The sequence below is a fragment of the Eumetopias jubatus genome, unplaced genomic scaffold (assembly GCF_037043125.1).
Source record: "Eumetopias jubatus isolate StellerSeaLion01/CBP00866 unplaced genomic scaffold, mEumJub1_p1.0 scaffold_8, whole genome shotgun sequence".
NCBI lineage: Eukaryota > Metazoa > Chordata > Mammalia > Carnivora > Otariidae > Eumetopias > Eumetopias jubatus.
Genome location: NW_028274814.1, coordinates 40330931 through 40353782, shown reverse-complemented (window position 1 = coordinate 40353782; position 22852 = coordinate 40330931). Strand labels below are relative to the sequence as shown.

Genomic DNA, 22852 nt, shown 5'->3' with positions numbered 1-22852 from the left:
GAGTTTGGAATAGACACAGTTCAGGCAAACTATCAGATTCTAGACTATCCAATAATCTCACCATTATAGCACCAGATATGATAGTTAAGAACATAATTATGCTTCTTTGTAGTTACTTACACAGACTTACTTTAAAACATGATTAATTCATTCAAACAATATTTAATGACTACGGACTTAGAGCAGCCACTGTTATAAGCACTAAAACATACAAAGTCCTTATCTTTAAGGAATGTATTTTATTTTTTTTAAGTTTGTGGGTTTTTTGACAGAGACACAGCGAGAGAAGGAACACAAGCAGGGGGAGAGGGAGAGGGAGAAGCAGGCTTCCCACCGAAGCAGGCTTCCTGCCGAGCAGGGAGCCCGATGTGGGACTCGATCCCAGGAACCTGAGATCATGACCTGAACCAAAGGCAGACGCTTAATGACTGAGCCACCCAGGCGCCCAAGGAACATATTTTAATATAAATAGTCACACTGAATATATGAATAAAATGTTCCAGTTAGTTTTAAGTGCTGTGAAAATAAAACAGGGCAACACAATAGAGAATGACCAGAAGGGGTGGGCATATTACTTTGCAATGGTGGTCACAGAAAACAGATGAACTGAAACTAAAACGAGGAGTTAGAGGTGGGAACTATATGAAGATCTGGAGGAAGAGCAGTTCAGGCACAGCGGATAGTAACTGCAAAAGCCTTTACAGAGAAATGTCTTGCTCTAAAGTGGATGATGGGGAGCAAAGTGGAGAAATGCAGTTAAAAAATAAGCAGAGGTCAGATTACATAGTGCCACATAGATGAGAAGTTTAGATTTCATTTTAATGGCTTTGGGGAAGCACTGGAGAATTTTAACCACACAGAAGTGATATGATTTGATTTATAATTTACATGGTCACACTGGCTACCGAATAAAAATAAACTGTCAGGGACAAGAGAAGAAGAAGGGAGACGAGGTAAGAGCCTATTACAGTGATCTCAGGGGCAGAACTTAGAGGTTTGGAGCACAGTGTAAACAATGGAGATGATGGCAAATGGTTCACTTTGGGAAACATTCTGAAGATAACGGTAGCACTTGTTTAGAGACTGGATATGGGGTATAAGGGAAATAAAGGAATCAAGGATTTTTGATTCATTAAAAGGCTTTTAAGATGCCTTTTAGTCTGCCATGGGATACAGAGTATGCAACTGTACGTACAAGCCTGTAGGAGAGAGCAAAGGCATTGAGAGTTGATGATCTGGGGATCAACAGGATACAGGTAATACTTAATGTCACTAAACCAATAAGATGTCAGGACCTAAAGAAAGAGCTGAGACTCTTAATACACTCCAACACTTAGAAGTCAAGCCAAGGAGAAAACAAACAGCCAAGAACACCGAAGAGAAGGAGCTGTGAATGAGTGAAGAAAACTAGAGCGTGTGATGTCACAGATGTTCAGAGAATAAAGTCTCTCAGGAAGAAAGAGCAGTCAACTACCAAAATGCTTCTACGACATGGAATTAACAGCAGAAACACAACCGATACTAGATTTCACAAGCTGAGAACCTTTTTTTTTTCTTAAAGATTTTCTTTCTTTCTTTTGACAGAGAGTGAACACACAAGCAGGGGGAGTGGCAGGCAGAGAGAAAGGGAGAAACAGGCTCCCCACTGAGCAGGGAGGCCGGGTGATGTGGGACTCAATCCCAGGATGCTGGGATCATGACCTGTGCCAAAGGCAGACGCTTAGCCGATTGAGCCACCCAGCCACCTCAAGCTGATAACCTTGATAAAAACCATTTTAGATACCCTGCCCATGGCCAAATCACAAAACACACCACAAACTATCAGAGGATTAAAACTATGCTGATTAATATATTTGATAGACACTTTTTGAGACTGTGTACAAATTCAAGAAACCATCAGGGATCTAGTAATTTCAGAGCTCACATTTTTAAAAGCTCATGAACTAATAACTTACTGATACATTCAGGTTCTTTTAACTATTTTCTTGCATTTCAATTACATCTATGCTAAATGGGGATTCTGATCTAGATTAATGCAGAAAAAAATTCTAAACTAACTACCCTTGGTTCCAGAATTTTAAAAGGAGAATTAAAGGCTAAGAACGAAACCAGGGGATTCTTACTGCCTACTGAAAAACTTCAAACAGCAGCACTTATGTGACAAACAAACAGAATAAAAAGCTAGTCTAGACACACTGTTTACCCAAAACAGAAACCCAAACTACAAAGGATATTACCCAAGAAAAGAATGTAATACTCCACCTTTACTTGTCGAGCTTGGTTGATGACACATGGAAGACTAAAAAGTTGTTGGACAAAGGCCTTCAATTCTTCCACTGTCAGTTTGGTCCGAGTCCTCCCACTATCTGGGCTCTGCCTGATGTGAAATAATACCGAGACATAAGTAAGAAAAATCCATAGTCATCTGATATCAAAGGGGCTTCTAGTCTCTCTAGAATTCTAACCCAAGCTATCCCAGAATGTGAGTGTTTGAGAGGTTCCACTGTAATGGTGATCACTTCCAAATTAGGTTTTTACCTCATTAGTTAATGACTCAAAGATTCAACTCTCCAAGTTATAGTTCCTCCAATCTTGTAAGTATTGAGCATTTGAAACAGTCAATAAATTCCTCAGAGTAAAATAGTATGTTTGTTAATAGAACTAAATCTTCCACCTCAAAAAGCTTAAAATGTGGAACAAGGGCCTTTAACTTGGCTGGGGGCTAATAAGCCCCTCTGAAACGGATTCAGAATTGTATATGTATGTGCATTTTTCTAAGAAAAGGGTCCCTACACTTTTGCCAGATTCTTCAAGGGGGTTAGTGACCCAATGACAGGTGAAAATTCCCTGATCAATGCTTCAAAGAAAGGTTCTCTAATCAAATGTACAAATAAAAAACATACAAAGTAATTTAAAACCCAATGTGAAGGGCCACAGCAAAAGCCGTTCAGATACCAGGAAATCGTTGGCATGAATACGAAACAATACCACAGAAAATTTAACACGTGAATTCCATTAAATTAAGGGCACATACTTCTACACGTAATAACACAGCCTCTCCAGCATCCCTCAAGGTTACTCTTTGCTGCCACCTGCCTTCAGCGTGTAGTATCATTTATTTATTTACAAATATTTATTGCACATCCAGTATCTGCCAGATACTGTTCTAAGCACAAGAAATAGAGCAACGAGAAAAGGATAAAAAAATCTCCAACATTCTAGTCTAGCAGGTGTCTAGTGGGACTGGGAAAGAAAGAAAGGATAATAAATAAATTAGTATGTCAGGAAGTGACAGGGCTAGGAGAAAAACAGAGCAGGAAAGAAGAATAAAAAGGCTGCAATTTTATAAAGGGTTGTCAGAGAAGGCCTCTTCAAGAATGTGTCAGCTATCTGAAAAAGACCTGAAAGAAGTGAGGGAACAAGCCACCTAGATATCAGGGAAGAGCACTCAAAGAGCGAAGAATTAAGAAGGCCCTAAGCAGAACCGAGCCTGCCGTGTATGAAAAGCACAAAGGGGAAGAGGACTGCAGAGTGGAGCAAGAAAGAAGGGACAGTAGTAGGAGAGAAGATTGGGACATGATTGGAGGGAGGGTGGGAGGGGAATGGCCATGACAAGAGCTCAAAGATAATATAGGGAGGGGCCAGCAAATAAACAAAACCAAAAAACCCCACAGGAAACCACTGGAGAACTCTCCTTAGTCTTACCTGTGTTTCTGCTTTTTGCTCAGAAGCAGCTGAGCCACAGAAGCGCAAGTCTCAGCTTCTTTCACAGCATCTCTGAGTTTTCTAAAGAGATCATTCTCTGGGTATTTCCTATCCTCAGCATCTTCCAGCATTACTCGTAATTCAATCAAATCTGTAAAAACAAAGCTATATACTATGACCACAGACATAAAAAGTCATTTAAAAATACTCACCAACCTCTCTCAAGTTAGTCATCAATCTATTAGTGGAAACACTGCAGCTCTAAAAATCTCACCACTGCAATAAAAGCTTAAGAGCAGGTGCTCATTCCTAATCCTTACGGACAATTTCTCTCCAGGAAGGTAATTCCTTTTTCTTAATTAACCTTCAGTGGCAGTCCACTGGTAATAATGGCTCCCCAAAATACGTATCTACTGCCAAGTTAGCTATCTGTCCCATTTTATATTAACTTTTTATGTAAAAGAGAATTCTCAAATAGAAAACTAAATCTATAGTCAGTCAACCAACCCATTAGTCGCAAATCGCATATGAAGCCTACAATTTTTCCTTAATGGAGGAAAAGCACATAAAACAAAACAAAGCCTCTTTCAATGTGACAATAATTTCAGTATATGCATACAAAAGGAGGAAACTTAACCTTTCTTGTGGTTGAAGTTGGCAGATAATGCTTCTGTAACACGGCTGACCCACGTGTCATAGGATTGTGCCCTGACCTTCACACCATACAGAAGAGAAGGGAGGTCCTCTAATGGGTAACGGTATCTAAAAACAAAGAAAAACAAACAAAAAACACAGAAATTTAAAACTTTGCAAAAAACCAACAACTTGAAATAAATTTTAAGTACAATCAGCTTAATACAATGACCAAGGAAATAGGGTCTTAAATCAAAGCCACCCACAGAGTTTTAATGCAGGGAGAGACAGGGAACATGTGAAATCAATTGATTAAAAAAAACTAACATTTGTTGTCAAGTTTAGGGCCAACTTTAAAGGACTCGTCCTCGGCAGGGAGGCAGAGAGACAAGGAAAAGTTACCAGTGCACACATGGGGAAGGGGAATTACAAAGAACAGTGCATTTGGTTTTAAAAGAAGTAACAAGTTTTACAAGAAACGTAAGGATACCTAAGACATTTCTTCTGCATCGGGCAGGGGCACAGATCAGTTGGATGGTAGAGACACACAAGGCGCTCAGGATTACAGGAACATGTGAGAGCAGAGAGAAAACATGTGGTTCTGCAAGCTGAACACTGTCGCTCATCATCAGGAACAAGTTCAAATACTTCTTCTTCTGACATTAGGACACCCTGAAATACAATTCACATCACTACATCAAGTCTTTCTAGGCTCTCAAGCATCAAAGAACTTAAAGTTACTAAATTTTTTTCTACAGGTAAATCTGACTTAAGATATATACACGGGAGGTAAAATGACACATCAAAACACTTTCTAAAATTAATCATTCTTAATTTTTTTAAAGTGGGAAAGACTAAACCTTGGTGTGGAAGAATACACATCTGACTGAAACAACTATTTTTTAAATGCAAGGAACTTACTACTACAAATGTCAAATCAGTCATTGTTGAGGGGAAGGAGGGAAATTGTAATTGGGAGGTACTTTTGGGGTGGTTAACAAAGTTCTATTTCTTGACCAGAATTGTGATGACAACAAAGTTTACTATATAACAATTCATGAAGCTATATATTGTTTCATATGATTTTGTCTTCTCCTTAAAACAAGAAAAAAATTAAAAATTTTTTTTTGTCCCAGGGATAATACACCCCTGAATCCTGAATACAGATATATTAGTTATCAAAGATCCAAAAAATAACACTAATAAATACAGATGCAAAGATAAAGTAGTAAAAATTAAACTATGCAAATCAAAATAGAATCTACTTCAGCAAGACATCAAAAAGGTTAATTAAATTCAATCTGCCAGCTTAGTAAGAGCATTTGAGTGCATTTTATAAAGACTTCCATTTAATACACAAGAAAGCAAACTTTTTTCACTTACCCAAGGTAAAACCCCGAAAATTTATTCACTGGCAGACACAATTCAATTCTTGCAACACAGATTTTGTTTTTGATACTGGTTTTAATCTACATGTCTCTTAACTATGCTCTCATATCTTCCCATTTCTCATATTAGCATTTAATATTTGCTTTAAAAATTATTTCATGTAAAAATGGTTCCAAAATGCACTGCAGGTATTTCTTAGCTTACAAGAATTTACACAGTGTCAGAACAGTTGGCAAACAGGACATTAATACATCGAGATCTGGGGCACCTGGATGGCTCAGTCAGTTAAATCGGCGTGGGATTCTCCCTCTCTCTCTGCCCCTCCCCCCCACGCTCGCTTTCTTTCTCTCTCTCTCTCTCGGTCTCAAATAAATTTTACACCAAATCCTATATGCTTCAGGAACCCCTAGCCCTAGAAGATACTCTGCAAAAAACTTAGTCTACGGGGAAATGCTATGTATTACTATATCCCCCACAATTTAAGAGATTATCAATGAACACCAGCACGTCATAGAAGTTTTACAGTAAAGAATCATTTATTATTTCTTTATCCCCAGTTGATTTTTTTCTTAATCTACCATGTCCTAAGCTTTGCTATCACAGAACAATTTTTCCTTGTAATGCTTTCTAACATTACAGCTCAGAAAATTATAAATTATTAGGAGGAAGTGGAGAGAAGAAAAAAGAGATACAAATTAAAAGGCTGTTTGAAATAACCAAGGTGAGAAAATTAAGGAATGGAACTAAACAGTAGCAGTAAAGAAAAAAAGGGGGGGGAGTAGAAGTGATGAGAGACATTGCAAAATAAACAAATAAAAACTTCAAACTAGATAGCAGATGACTATCAAAGAGACAGATGAGTCAAGGATCACATTAATTTTTTAAATAATTATCCTGATATTTACCAGCAATTAATAAAGTGGTCTGTGAAAGGAAGATGGAGAGGAGATGATATTCTATGTCAGATGCTGAAAGTGAGATTACAAAAAGCTAAACAGAAATGTACAGTAATCCCAAGGAGACCCGGATTACAAATGGGTGACGGGACATGACACGTCTTTCAGAGTGACAATAATTCCTGTGTTTGCACAAACTAGGAGGAAATATCAAGACCTGAGAAATGAAACCACAAGGTAATAGCTGAAAGAGAGGTAAAATCCTAAGAAAGGCTAAGAACTCCTTGAAAAGTAGCACAAAAGAAAAACAATAAAACATCAAAGGCTGCACCCTGCAAACACTGGCAATTGAGGAAGATGAGGAAAATGATTAAAAGTGACTGGCAAGGGGCGCCTTGGTGGCTCACTTGGTTGAGAGACCGACTCTTGGTTTCAACTCAGGTCATGATCTCTGGGTCCTGGGATGCAGCCCCAAGTCAGGCTCCATGCTCAGCAGGGAGTCCGCTTGTGGATTCCCTCTCTCCCTCTCCCTGTCCCTCCCCCAGCTCGCTCGTTCTCTCTCTCTCTCTCTAAAATAAATAAATAAATATATCTTTTATTAAAAAGTGACTGGCAGGGGTGCCTGGGTGGCTCAGTTGTTAAGCGTCTGCCTTCAGCTCGGGTCATGATCCCAGGGTCCTGGTATCGAGTCCCATATCAGGCTCCCTGCTCGGCGGGAGGCCTGCTTGTCCCTCTTCCACTCCCCCTGCTTGTGTTCCTGCTCTCGTGCTCTCTCTCTCTGTCAAATAAATAAATAAAATCTTTAAAAATAAAAAAAATTTTAAAAAGTGACTGGCAAGTATTATCAGATGCTGAAGAAACAGGAGAGCGAGTGTTAGGAAAAGGAACAAAAGCAAAATATAGTGCAACAAAGAGGTCATGGGATAAAAGACAAAGAAACAACTACACTTGGCAATAAAGTCACCAGCAAATTCTGAGTTTCAGAATGACAGTGACAATTAAGGGATAAAAAGGAAATAAGGGCAGTGACCACAGAAAAACCACTCAAGAAGTTTTCTGGAAGGAAAAAAATGAAAACTTTTTCAAGATAGGAAAGACAATATGCAAAGAAAGGGTAGAGATTAGTGTCTCAGGGGCACAAGAAGTTTATAAGAAAAGAGTCCCTAGAGAAATGTGATCAAAGGATAAATAAAATGATCAAGAGATGTGATATTCAAATTATTGCACAAAAAGGAAAAACAATGCCCCATTAATAACACAAGTTAAACCCGAAATGAGACTATACCATAAAACTGACTTCATGAGTCTCTACCAATGTACAAGCAGACCCGGAGATATTGCGGGTTTGGTTCCAGACCACAACAATAAAACGAATATCATAATAAAACAAGTCCAATGAACTTTCTGTTTCTCAGCACATATAAAAGTTCTATTTCCCCTATACTGTAGCCTATTAAATGTGCAATAGTATTATGTCTAAAAAAGCAATATATATACCTTAATTTAAAAATATTGCTAAAAAATGCTCAACATCATCTGAGATTTTCACTGGTGGAGGGTCTTGTCTCCATGTTTATCATGCTGCTGACTGATCAGGGTGCTGGTTGCTGAAGGTTGGGGGTGGCTGTAGCAATTTCTTAAAATAAAACAATGGAGTCTGGGGCACCTGGGTGGCTCTGTTGGTAGAGCACATGACTCTTGATCTCAGAGCCATGAGTTCAAGCTCCACAGGGGGCGTGGAGCCTACTTAAAACAACAACAACGGAGTCTGCCACATCAATTGTCTCTTTCTCTCACATGTGACTTCTCAAGCATACAATGCTGTTTGACAGCATTTTACCCACAGTTAGAATTTCTTTCAAAACTGGAGTCAATCCTCTAAAACCCTGCCACTGCTTTATCCACTAAGTTTATGTAATATTCTAAATTCTTTGTCGTTGTTTAAATAATCTTCACAGCATCTTCACCAGCAGATTTCATCTCAAGAAACCACTTTCTTGGGGCACCTGAGTGGCTCAGTCATTAAGCATCTGCCTTTGGTTCAGGTCATGATCCCAGGGTCATGGGGATAATGATAATAAAAATATGATATGATGTATGATATGATATATGTTAAATAAAAAAAATCTTTAAAAAAAAAGAAACCACTTTCTTTGCTTATCCGTAAGAAGCAACTTTTCATCTGCTCAAATTTTATCATGACATTATAGCAATTCAGTCCCATCTTCAGGCTCTACTTCTAATTCTAGTTCTGCTATTTCCACCCCATCTGCATTTACTTCCTCCACTCAAATCTTGAACACCTCAGTCATCCATGCCAAGATTGCAATCAACTTCTAAACTCCTGTTCATGTTGATATTTGGATCTTGTTCCATCTATCACGGATTTTTTTTAAGATTTTATTTATTGATTTGACAAAGAGAGACAGCGAGAGCAGGAACACAAGCAGGGGGAGTGGGAGAGGGAGAAGTAGGCCTCCCATGGAGCAGGGAGCCCGATGCGGGGCTCGATCCCAGGACCCCGGGATCATGACCTGGGCCGAAGGCAGACGCCTAACCATCTAAGGCACCCAGGCGCCCCGCCCCTATCATGGATGTTCTTAATGGAATCTAGGATAGTGAACCTTTTTTCCAGAAAGTTTTCAATTTACTCTGCCTAGATCCTTCAGAAGAATCACTATCCATGGCAGCTATAGCCTTACAAAATATAGTTCTTAACTAGTAAGACTTGAAAGTCAAATGACTCCTTGATCCACGGGCTGCAGAACAGATTTTTTTTTTTTAAAGACTTTATTTATTTACTGACAGAGAGAGACACACAGCGAGAAAGGGAACACAAGCAGGGCGAGTGGGAGAGAAGCAGGCTTCCCGTGGAGCAGAGAGCCCGATGCAGGGCTCGATCCGAGGACCCTGGGATCATGACCTGAGCCAAAGCAGACGCTTAACGACTGAACCACCCAGGCGCCCCTGCGGAACAGATGTTCTGTTTGCCGCATGAAAACAACATTCGTTTTGCTGGACATCTCCATCAGAGCTCTGAGGTGACCAGGTGCACTGCTAACAAGCAGTCATATTTTGAAACCATCTTTTTCTCTGCAGAGTAGGTCCAAACCATTTGTAAACAGATGTGCTGTCATCCAGGCTTTGTTGTTCCAGTTATAGAATACAGAGTAGATTTAGCATAATCCTTAAGGACCCTGCTTTTCAGAATGGTAAATGAGCACTGGCTTCAACTTAAAGTCATCAGCTGTATTAGCCCCTAACAAGAGAGTCAGCCTCTCCTTTGAAACTTTGAAGCAAGGCATTAACTTCTTTCTAGGTACAAAAGTCCTAGACGGCATCTTCTTCCAACAGAAGGCAGTTTCGTCTACAATGAAAATCTGTACTTAGTGTAGCTACCTTCACTGATGATTTTAGCAAGATCTTCTGGATAACCTGTTGCAGCTTCTACATCAGCACTTGCTGCTTCACCTTGCATTTCTGTAGTATGGAGATGACTTCTTTCCTTAAACCTCATGAACCAACGTCTGTTAGCTTCAAACCTCTGCAACTTCCTTACCACTCTCGGCCTACATAAAACTGAGGAGTTAGGGCCTTGCTATGGATTAGGCCTTGGCATAAGGAAATGTTATGGCTGGTTCCATCTTTTATCTCAGATCACTAGAACTTTCACCATATCAGCAATAAGGCTCTTTTGGTTTCTTATTGTTCATGCGTTCACTAGAGTAGTACTTTTAATTTCCTTCAAGAACTTTTCCTTTGCATTTGCAACCTGGCTAACTCTTTGGCACAAGAAGCCCAGCTTTTGAACCATCTAGTCTTTCCACATGCCTTCCTCACTAAGCTCAATCATTTCCAGTTTCTGATCTGAAGTAACAGACATGTGACTCTTCCTTCTGCTTGAACTTAAAAGGACGTTGTAGGGTTATTAATTGGCCTAATTTCAATATTGTTGTGTCTCAAAGAACAAAGAAGACTGACAATCAGACAAAGAGATACGAGAAAAGAGCCAGTTGGTAGAGCAGGCAGAATATACACAACATTTACCTACTAAGTTCACTGTTACATAAGCACAGGTTGTGGCACCCAAAAAAATGACAACGGTAACATCAAAGATCACTCATCAAAATGACCATAACAAATATAATAATGAAAAAGTCTGATCAAGTAAAAATTGGGCAGGGGTGCCTGGGTGGCTTAGTCGGTTAAGCGTCCAACTCTTGATCTCAGCTCAGGTCTTGATCTCAGGATCGTGAGTTCAAGCGTACTTAAAACAAAACAAAACAAAACAAAACAAAACGAAAAAAACCAAAGGGCAGAAGACATAAACAGACATTTCTCCAAAGACATACAGATGGCGAAGAGACACATGAAAAGATGCTCAACATCACTCATCAGAGAAATGCAAATCAAAACCACAATGAGATATCATTCCACACCTATCAGAATGATTAAAATAAAAAACGCAAGAAACAAGTGTTGGCAAGGATGTGGAGAAAAAGGAACCCTCATGCACTGTTAGTGGGAAGGAAAACTGGTGCAGCCATTGTGGAAAACATACGGAGGTTTCTCAAAAAATTAAAGATAGAATCACCACATGATCTAGTAACTGCGCTACTGGGTATTTACCCAAAGAATACGAAAACACTAACTGGAAAAGATATATGCACCCCTATGTTTATTACAGCATTATTTACAATAGCCAAATTATGAAAGCAACTCAAGTTGAATGGATAAAGAAGATGTGACATACATACAGTGGAATATAAAAAGAATGAAAACTTGCCATCTGCAACAATATGGAAGGACCTAGAAGATATAATGCTAAGTAATATAAATCAAAGACAAATACCATCTGATTTCATTCATACGTGGAATTTAAGAAACAAAACAAAGAAAAAGAAACAAACAAAAAAACCCCTGAGACTCTATCAAGAGTATTCCACTTTCTTTTTCTAAGTAAGCTTTCCACCCAACATGGGGCTCAAACTCATGACCCTGAGATGAAGAGTCACCAACTGAGTCAGCCAGATGCCCCAGATCCTATTAAATACAGAGAATAAACTGGTGGTTACCAGAAGGGAGGTGGATGGGGAGATGGGTGAAACAGGTGAAGGGGATTAAGAGTACACTTATTGTGATGAGCACTGAGTAATGTACAGAATTGCTGAATCACTATATTGTACACCTGAAACTAATATAACACCGTGTGTGTGTGTGTGTGTGTGTGTGTGTGTGTGTGTGTGTATAATTTTTAAAGATTTTATTTATTTGTCACAGAGAGAGAGAGCAAGTACAAGCAGGGGGAGAGGACGAGGGAGAAGCAGACTCCCCACTGAGTAGGGAGCCTGATGTGGGGCTCGATCCCAGGACCCCGGGATCATGACCTGAACCAAAGGCAGACACTTAACCGACTGAACCACCCAGGTGTCCCTATAACGCTGTATATTATACGACAATGAAAAATGAACAGAGTAAATAAATGAAATAAAATAAAAAGTCTGAAATATTGTGAGAATTACCAAATGTGAGAGAGACACAAAGTGAGCAAATACTGTTGGAAAAATGGGGCTAATAAACCTGCTCAATGCAAGGTTGCCACAAACCTTCAATTTGTAAAAAACACAGTATTTATGAAGCACAAGAAAGCAAAGGCACATTAAAATGAAGTGTACCTATGCTTAAATTACAAGCTTCAAAAGACAGACACCAAGCAATGGGAAAGGAATTCCTTTTTTTTTTTTAAGATTTTATTTTTAAGTAATCTCTACACCCAACATGGGGCTCGAATTCACAACCCCAAAATCAAGAGTCACATTCTACTAAGGAATTCCATTTCAAATAAACATATATAAAATGAATAACCTAAGTTTCCACTTTAGGAAACTAGACAAAGAAGACCAAATTAAATCCAAAGAAAGCAGAAGAGAGGCATGGTGCCTGGGTGGCTCAGTTGGTTAAGCATCCAACTCCTGATTTTGGCTCAGGTCATGATCTCAGGATCATGAGATCAAGCCCTGCATTGAGCTTCATGCTCAGTGCATAGTCTGCTTAAGATTCTCTCTCTCCCTCTCCCTCTGCCCCTCCCTCCACTTACTCGCTCTCTCTCTCTAAAATAAATAAATAGGGCACCTGGGTGGCTCAGTCGGTTAAGCGTCTGCCTTCGGCTCAGGTCATGATCCTGGGGTTCTGGGATCGAGTCCCACATCAGGGTCCCTGCTCAGCGGGAAACCTGCTTCTCCCTCTGTCTCTCATGAATAAATAAAATCTTAAAAAAATAAAATAAAATAAAATAAATACGTAAAATCTTTTTTAAAAAAAGAGTTAGAGGGCTGCCTGGGTGGCTCAGTTGTTAAGCGTCTGCCTTTGGCTCGGGTCATGGTCCCAGGGTCCTGGGATCAAGCCCTGCATTGGGCTGGCTCCCTGCTTGGCGGGAAGCCTGCTTTTCCCTCTCCCACTCCCCTTGCTTATGCTTGCTCTCTCTCTGTCAAATAAAAAAAATAGTATCTTTTAAAAAATAAATAAATTTTTAAAAAAAGGAATTAGAGCAGAAATCAGTAAAATTAAAAAAAGGAAATCAATAGAGAAAAATCAATAAAACCAAAAGCTGGTCCTAAGAGAAGTTCAATGATATTGATACGCCTCTAGCTGAGCTAACTAAAAAAAAAAAAGACACAAATTACTAAAATCAGAAATGAAAAAGGAGACATCACTAAAGATCCCATGGATATTGAAAGTATAATGCAAGAATACTATAGACAACTCTATGCCCACAACTTTCATGACCAGGTGAAATGGACCAATTCCTGGAAAGACAACCTGTCAAAATTCACACACACACACACACAATCTGAATAGCTCTATACTTCTATTGAGGAAATCAAATCAATAATTAAAAACCTTCCAACACAAAAAGCACCAGACCCAAATGGGTTCATTGGTGAATTCTACCAAACACTTATGGAAGAAATTATACCAGTTCTCTATAATCTCTCTCAGAGGATAGAAGCACCGGAAACACTTAACTCATTCTATGAGGCCAACATTACCCTGCTACCAAAAACCACTACAGGCCAATATCTCTCATGAACATAGGTGCAAAAATCTTCAATAAAATTAGCAAGTTGAATCCAACAATATACAATATGATTACATGACAAAATCAAGTGGAATTTATCCCAAGTATGCAACAATTAGAACTTCTTTCAAAACTGGAGTCAATCCTCTCAAACCCTGCCAGATGATTCTATCAATAAATGCAGAAAAAGCATTTGACACCCATTCCTGACAAATTTTTCTACTATGATCAGGTATAAGACAACAATGTCCCCTCCCACCACTCCTTTTCAGCAGGAAGGCCTAGCTAATACAATAAGACAAGAACAGGAAATAAAAAGGATACAGTTTGGGAAGGAAGAAACCAAACCATCTTTGTTCATGGATCATAAGATCATCCATGAAGAAAATCTGAAAAAACTGACAAAAACACTCCTGGAACTAATAAGCAATAATAGCACAGTTCTTTCCTATATGCCAATAATAAACAAGTGGATTTTGAAATTAAAAACAAATTACTATTTATATTAGCACCCTCCAAAAACGAAATACGCAGGTTTCTAACAAAACATGTATAAGAAAGAAAACTACAGAACTCCTATGAACAAATTCAAAGAAGAGCTAAATAAATGGAGAGGTGTTCCATGTTCATGGATAGAGGTGTTCCATGTTCAGTGTTGTCAAGATGTCAGTTCTTCCCAACTTAATCTATAAATCTAAAAAAAAAATTATTTTTTTAAAAGATTTTATTTATTTGAGAGAGAGAATGAGATAGAGAGAGAGAGCATGAGGGGGGGAGGGTCAGAGGAAGAAGCAGACTCACTGCTGAGCAGGGAGCCCAATGCGGGACTCAGTCCCAGGACTCCAGGATCATGACCTGAGCCGAAGGCTTCGCTTAACCAACTGAGCCACCCAGGCGCCCCCAGCAAGTTATTTTATGGATATTGACAAAGTATTCTAAAGTTTATATGAAAAGGTAAAAGACTCATAATAGCTCAATACTGCAGAAGAACAAAGTCAGAAGACTAACACTATTTCACTTCAAGACTTACTATAAATAGTACACCTGAAACTAAATCGTGTGTTAACTATATCAAATAAAAAATAAATAAAACTTTTAAAACACTACAAAGCTACACTAGTAATGAAGACTATGTGGTATTACAAAATAATAGACAAATCAATCAATGGGACACAAGAGAGGATGTAGAAACAGTCAACTGATCTTTCACAAAGAAGGCAACACAATGGAGCAAAGATAGTCTTTTCAATAAATCATGCTGGAACTGGACAGTCACATGAAAAAATGAAAGGCAATCTGAAAAGACCACACACTGTATGATTTCAACCATATGACATAAAGGCAAAACTACAGAGATAATAAAAAGATCAGTATTTGCCAGTGGAAGGGCAGGTAGAGATGAATAGGTGAAACACAGTGAAATTTTAGTGAAGTGAAAATACTCTGTATGATACTATAATGATGGATACATGTCATTATATATTCATCCAAACACACAGAATATACACCAAGAGTGAACCATAATATAAACTATGGGCTTTGGGTGATTATGATGTGTCAATGCAGGTTTATCAACTGTAACAAATGTTACCACTCTGGTAGGACACGTTGATAATGTAGAAGGCATTGCATGTGTGGGGATGTAAGATATATGGGAAATCTCTGTACCCTACCCTTTCCCTCATTTTGCTGTGAACTTTCAACTACTCAAAAAAGAGTCTTTTTTTTTTTTTTTTTTAAGATTCTATTTGTTTATTTGACAGAGAGAACAAGAAAGCACAAGCGGGGGAGCAGGAGAAGGAGAGGGAGAAGCATGCTCCCTGCTGAGAAGGGAACCTGATGTGGGGCTAGATCCCAGGACCCTGGGATCATGACCTGAGCCAAACGCAGACGCTTAACCATCTGAGCCACCCAGGAGCCCCTAAAAGACAGTTTTATTTAAAAAATAATAATTGGGGCACCTGGGTGGCTCAGTTGTTAAACATCTGCCTTTGTTGGCTCAAGTCATGATCCCAGGGTCCTGGGATCAAGCCCCGAGTCGGGCTCCCTGCTCAGTGGGAAGCCTCCTTCTCCCTCTCCCACTCCCCCTGCTTGTGTTCCCTCTCTCGCTGTCTCTGTCAAATAAATTTTAAAAATCTTTAAAAAAAAAAATAAGAGGGACGCCAAGGTGGCTCAGTCATTAAGCGTCTGCCTTCGACTCAGGTCATGGTCCCAAGGTCCTGGGATCGAGCCCCACATTGGGCACCCTGCTCAGTGGGAAGCCTGCTTCTCCCTCTCCCACTCCCCCTGCTTGTGTTCCCTCTCTCGCTGTGTCTCTCTCTGTCAAATGAATAAATAAATAAAATCTTTAAAAAATAGTAATAAATAAAAATAAAAAATAAAAGAGACTAATAAAAAGCAATCAAGAAAACTTTTAAGAATATAGGCATAACATGAGAATATTAATTATATCAGTCATCCATTCACTTACCTCAAAAGATTTTTTTAAAAAAACAAAAACAAGATTCACTTGTATCTTGTTCTTCCTTTTTTTTTTTTTTTTAAGATTTTATTTATTTGAGAGAGAGAGAGAGCATGAGCAGGGCAGAGGGACAGAGAGACAGGGAGAAGCAGACTCCCCACTTAGCAGGGAGCCCACCAAGGGGCTTAATCCCAGAACCCTGAGATCATGACCTGAACTGAAGGCAGACACCTAACTGACTGAACCACCCAGGTGCCCTTCTTGTTTCTTATCACAGGTAATTCAAACTAGAAAAAGAAATCTATTTAGTAAAAATTCTTATTTCCAAGTTAACTTAAATTCTTAAAAATAATTAGCTTACAATAATAATATTTACATCATTTGTAATATGTATAGCTTTATACAGCTTTATATATAGCTATACATGGCTTTTGTTTAAAGATTTTTTTCCCCATTTATGCCCATAAAAAGAGTGGTGAAATCGATTTCTCTTTTACTTTTCAGATCCAAATCGCTATCCACTACAATAGTTTTCTTCAGCTTAAACCTATATTCATTTTCTTAAAACTCTTCAAATCTAACAATATGTATAGAGAGAGCCCAATATTTGAAATTCTTTCAAAATAGAAACAAAGTCCTTAATTTTGTGATTATATAAACTTTTCTAACTGAAAATGCTGTTTTCAAGAAAATTCTGATTTTATTGAGAGGAAACAAGGCTTCTGTTACATTCTACCACCTTGGGATATGTCAAAAAATAAAGTGCCTTCTCAACCTACCAATTGTTCTTGTTATTCTTGGTTACTTGGTTATTAAGCCAAAACAGGAGATCTCAAATTAGTAATCTTATAAGTGGGCGTGAAAACATAAGTGACATATGCAAGAAAATAAACTTGGATCCATAACTCATTCCACATACAAAAATTAATTTGAAATAGAGGCATACACATAAATGTATGAGCTAAAACTAAAAAAATTCTGGGAAACATAGGAGAAAATCTGTGATCTTGAGTTAAGCAAAGATTTCTTAGATATAGCCTTTTGGCTATGCCAAAAGCCATAAAAGCCATAAAAGAAAAAATTGATAAACCAAAGAAACTCCTGTTCTTCAAAACAATACTATTAAGAAAAGGAAAAGACAAGCCACAGACTGGAAGATAATATTTCCAAATCACCTATCTGGTAAAGAATCTGTATATAGATTATATAAAGAACTTTCAAAATTCAGTAACAATCCAAGTTTTAAAAGTTGGGCAAAAGATTTGAACAGAATCTTCCCTCAAAGATACATAGACAGCAAATAAGCACCTAGAAGATACTCATCATCATTAGTCATTAAAATTAAAGCCATGATGAACTACTACGACAAACCTATTAGAATTCTAGTTGGGGAAGCCTGGGTGGCTCAGTCGGTTAAATGTCTGCCTCCGGCTCAGGTCATGATCCCGGGGTCCTGGGATCGAGTCCTGCATTGGGCTCCCTGCTCAGCAGGGAGTCTGCTTCTTTCCCTCTGCCTCTCCCCCAGCTTGTGCACTCTCTCTTGCTCACTCACTCTCTCTGTCCAATAAGTGAATAAAATCTTTAAAAAGAAAAAAAAAAAAAAAGAGTACCTAAAGTTAAAATTCCAAATATCAGTGAGATTGCAGGACAGGTGGAACTCTCATATTCCTCACAGAACTATAAAAACTGTTTTTGGAATACAGTTTGGCAGTTTTCAGAAAAAATTAAACACACACATGTCATATGACCCAGCCATTCCAGTCCTAGTATTTATCCAAGAGAAATGAAAGTATATGTCAACATAGAAATTTGTTCAGAAATGTTCACAGCAGCTTAATTAACTCATAACAGGCAAAAGTTAAAAACAATTAAAATGTCCATTCTTAAATGAAGAGATAAACTGTGGTCCATACAATAAATAATACTTGGCAAATAAAAAGAATAAACAATACATAAATAAAATAACATAAATTAATCTCAACCACTATTATGTTAAGTGAAAGAAACTAAACAAAAACTATAAACTGTATGATTCAATTTAAATAATACACTTTTTTAAAAGGCACACTAAAGAAAGCAGATTGGTGTTTTCCTAGAAGGGGGTGGAGTGGGAGTAGTGAAGAGGGGCAATGGGACAAAAGGGAATGATCATAAAGGGGCATAAGAAAAATTTGAAGGTGATATGTTCATTATCTTGATTGTGACAAAGGTTTAGTTTATTCTAAGTATTCAAAATCCCAACACTTGTGGGGAGGGTATGGCCACCCCACTGCCCAGCCACCACCATTATAAAGAACTCCACCAGAAATCCAACTGGCTTCCAAACTGGAGGGAAAAAAAGAAAAAAAAAAAAATCCTAACACTTGGTTATTCAGTACTTCCTACTCATTAAATTACTTAGAAAGAGGAAAAAATAAAACCAAACCACCAATCAATGCACTCTGACAGTTGGAATCACAGAAACACAACTTTTATTCAATTTCAAAGCTCAAAGAAAAGGATTTGAACTTTCTCATTTAAAGAAATAATACTGTATGCAGAAGGCTTAAAAAAATATATACCTAAGAAATTCTACATGACAAGATTCCATTTTTTAAAATCTAGAAGTGAAATAAAGATTTCTAAAACTTTTCAATTTGTAGAACCCAAAAGAGCAAATATAAAAATATACCTTTCTCCAGGGTGCCTGGGTGGCAGTTGGTTAAGTGCCCAACTCTTGATTTCGGCTCAGGACTTGATCTCCTGAGATAAGCCCCATGCTCAGCAGCAGAGTGTACTTGAGATTCTCTCTCCCTCTCCCTCTGCCCCTCCCCATTGTGTGCGTGCTCTCTCTCTCAAATAAATAAATCTTTAAACACACACACACACCCCTCCAAACTTGTGATTTTTGTATTCAACTTCTAAAGGAATCAAAGATGAAAATGGATTCTTTCTACAAGTTCAATTTTTAGTGTATTCCATGAGCAGTATCAAATACAGAAAATGTGCTCCACAAACTCACCATTTGTACAACAGACTCCCTTAATCTTGTCTCTTCTTCAGTCATGAGAGTCAATTCTTTGCACACCATGGCAGCCAGCCCCACGTCTAAGCATTCTGGATCTGCTGCCATCTTGAAAATGAGTTCTTCATGTGAAAAGACACAATGGCGCCTCAGCCTTCGGTAATGATTGACACACTGACGTCCAATGGGCAACTGTAAACAAGATTGTTAAATTAAATTACTTGCTTATAACATCTTCCAGAACAAAACCACTATTTAGCCTACAGATCCTCTGTTTTATTATAAAAAAGGCAGAATATCAAACTCCATTTGAACATAAGAGGAAATGTAAATATTAAATCTTTATGGCCCAGCAGGACTTTCAAAGGCCTTCCCACAGAAAATTTCCATAATTTGAGATGCTAAGCTTCTAGCCTAAGCTATTAATTTTCTAGTCATTATGTACAAGTACAAGTTCCTTGATATTTAAATGAAGCAGCAAACTCTTTTAGACCACTTTAACATAAGCTGCCTTTAAAGACAAAAGGAAAAACATTTAGGTAATAAAGGGTTAAGTGGACATATTCAGCATGGAGGTTTCCACAGACCAAAAAGCAAAGATGTTATTAAAAGTTAAAAAAAAAGAAGAAGAAAAAGGGAGGAAAAAAGCACTACTTCAGCAATTCACATTAACTGACTTTTATTATAAGAACCAAAGCAAAAGATGATTTACATTTTAGCATCTAAAAATTCTTTTAAAAACATCAGTCTGGCCTAAAGAGAATCCAAGTGAAATCATGAGATTATACACTTTATTCTCCCTAAGTGAATAAACAAGTCACTAGATGATCACTTTTCATAAATCATCAGATACACCCTTCAAGATAAATTCTGAAAATTATTTACCCATCAAGCTTTAAGCCCAGTTATGATACTAGTTATACTATATAGGCATACCTTGGAGATACTGTGGGTTCAGTTCCAGACCACCGTAAATAAAGTATCACAATAAAGTGAGTAAAATGAGTGATTTGGTTTTCCAGTGCATATAAAAGTTATGTTTACATTATACTATAGTCTATTTAGTGTGCAATAGCATTGTGTCTAAAAAAAACAATGTACACAACTTAATTCAAAAATACTTTCTTGCTAAAAAATGCTAACCATCACCAGAGCTTCAACAAGTCATAATTACTAATCACAGATCACCATAACAAATAATAATGAAAAAGTATGAAATATTGCCAGAATTCACAAAATGTAACACAGAGACATGAAATGAATAAATGCTATTGGAAAAATGGTGCCAAAAGACTTGCTGTCTTGACACAGGGTGGCCACAAGCCCTCAATTTGTAAAAAATGCAGTATGTGTGGAGTACAATAAAGCAAAGTGCAGTAAAACAAGGTATGCCTGTACACAAAAACACACACATATATACACACACACTTCTTCCATCCCTCCTCCCTCCTCTCTATCTTTCCCCAACTTCTATCCTCCTGCCCAGTGGAAAAACTTGGGTAATTTAAATGGGAGTTTTAGTTTATATTTGAAAACTATGATAGAGAAAAAATAAGAAAATGGATCTTTAAGAACCTTTAAGAATTCACATTTTGAGAAAGGCAGAAGACAATCACAGGAATCACATTTTGAGAATATAAGACTATCTCTAAATCAAGCAGTATTCTCATACTTTTTTTTTTAAGTAGGCTCCACGCCCAGTGTGGAGCCCAATGTGGGGCTTGAACTCATGACCCTGAGGATCATGACCTGGGCCGAGATCAAGAGTCGGATGCTTAATCAACTGAGCCACCCAGGCGCCCCTACATACTCCTTTAAAGAAACAATCTTTCCAAAGAAAATAACAATACTGAACTTATGATTAGGGATTATCTTGTCTATTAACAATATACTCTTTCATTTACTAATTCATAAATATTTACTTGTTAAACATTTTTCATATAGCTTATTAACAATGGCAAGAAAATATGCAGATCTTAATTATTACAATCTATGAAGAAGCCATATAAAATAGAACTGATTATCCAATGTAGCTTATAAAACTTAGTACCATCACTATATTCTAAATCTAAAGCTGCTATAACTCTTCATTTCTATCACACCCTTCTTCTAAAGAGTTTCAAGGACTTCTACATATATCATCTCACTTGTTTGAGGTTATTAAGCGAATCTTAGTATCTTCATATACAGGGTAAAAAACTTAGGCTCAGTGAAATTAAAAGAGCTGCCCAAGGCCACACATCAATAATAGTGAACACATTACAGGCAGAAACTATCTCTAATTCATTTCTGAATTATCTCTACTTCCTACCCTACATCTAGCCAAGAAGCAAGTAAATCATAAACATTTTAATAAATGTTAGTTGAATTTTAAAAAATAGACCTCAAACCCAAGGGAAAGCCCTAAGCTCAGTCTTCCTCATACTGCTTCCTAAGCCTAATAATGTTTTAAATTACTAGATCAAATAAGGTTACTCAACATGTCATTCATTAACCAAGGAAACAAAAATTGTGAAATCATGAATCATGAAATTTAATATATTAATGTGCCTATAGAAAACATAAGACCCAGTACTACTAAAAATATCTCCCCCTTGGAGCGTTTGGGTGGCTCAGTCAGTTGGCATCTCTTGATTTTGCTCAGGTTGTGATCTCAGGGTCCTGACCTTAATGAGATCAAGCCACATGTCAGGCTCTGTGCTCAGCATGGAACCTGATAAAATTCTCTCTCTCCCTCTGGGTGCTCTCTCTCTCTCAATCAATCGATAAATAGATAAATAAATAAATATCTCCCCAAGTGTTGAGAGACCAAAAATAGAGCATCACTAAAGGAAAAATAAAGTCAAAGAATGTATCATAAATTTGCAGTCTTTTCCCAACATGACATAATCATAAATAGTTACTTTTTGATATCTACCTCATACAAAAAAGCAAAATAGCAATCACTGGCATTATCATTTACTTTATTTTTTAAAAGATTTTATTTATTTGAGAGAGAACAAGCAAGACAGCATGAGCAGGGGGGAGGGGTAATGGGAGAGGGAGAAGCAGATTCCCTGCTGAGCAGGAAGCCCAATGCAGGACTTGATCCCAGGACTCCGGGATCATGACCTGAGCTCAGTCAGATGCTTAACCGACTGAGCCACCCAAGCACCCCTGGCATTATCATTTAAACAAAAGTATATCCCACAGAGATCTCAATACTATAGTTACTCTCTAAAATAAGTTTTTTTGGGCGCCTGGGTGGCTCAGTTGGTTAAGCGACTGCCTTCGGCTCAGGTCATGATCCTGGAGTCCCGGGATCGAGTCCCACATCGGGCTCCCTGCTCAGCAGGGAGTCTGCTTCTCCCTCTGACCCTCTTCCCTCTCGTGCTCTCTCTCTCATTCTCTCTCTCAAATAAATAAATAAAATCTTAAAAAAAAAATAAAAAATAAAATAAGTTTTTTTAAAAGAAATACAAAAAAACACAAAATGATAGGAAGAATAAAATCATCTAATTGTCTATAAGAAGGAAAGTAATAAAGGGATTATTTTAAAATAAAAATCTGAGTTAGATATTTGAAAATATGTTGTCAAAAAAAAAAAAAGATCAGCAGCAATGTCCACAATAGCCAAACTGTGGAAAGAGCCAAGATGTCCATCGACAGATGAATGGATAAAGAAGATGTGGTATATATACACAATG

The 22852-nt window shown here is 37.9% G+C and overlaps 1 protein-coding gene across 1 annotated transcript in view; it reads right to left on the bottom strand.

Annotated features, from left to right (window-relative positions):
• The window catches only part of KDM5A (lysine demethylase 5A), a 93573-nt gene that overhangs the window by 33535 nt on the left and 37186 nt on the right, over window positions 1–22852 (bottom strand). The window contains exons 14-18 of the mRNA XM_028120979.2: window positions 19164–19358; window positions 4829–5010; window positions 4343–4467; window positions 3706–3856; window positions 2263–2377 (exon numbers count right to left, since the gene is read on the bottom strand). Coding sequence (XP_027976780.1) covers window positions 2263–2377; window positions 3706–3856; window positions 4343–4467; window positions 4829–5010; window positions 19164–19358 — 768 coding nt within the window. The remainder of the gene's footprint in view (window positions 1–2262; window positions 2378–3705; window positions 3857–4342; window positions 4468–4828; window positions 5011–19163; window positions 19359–22852) is intronic.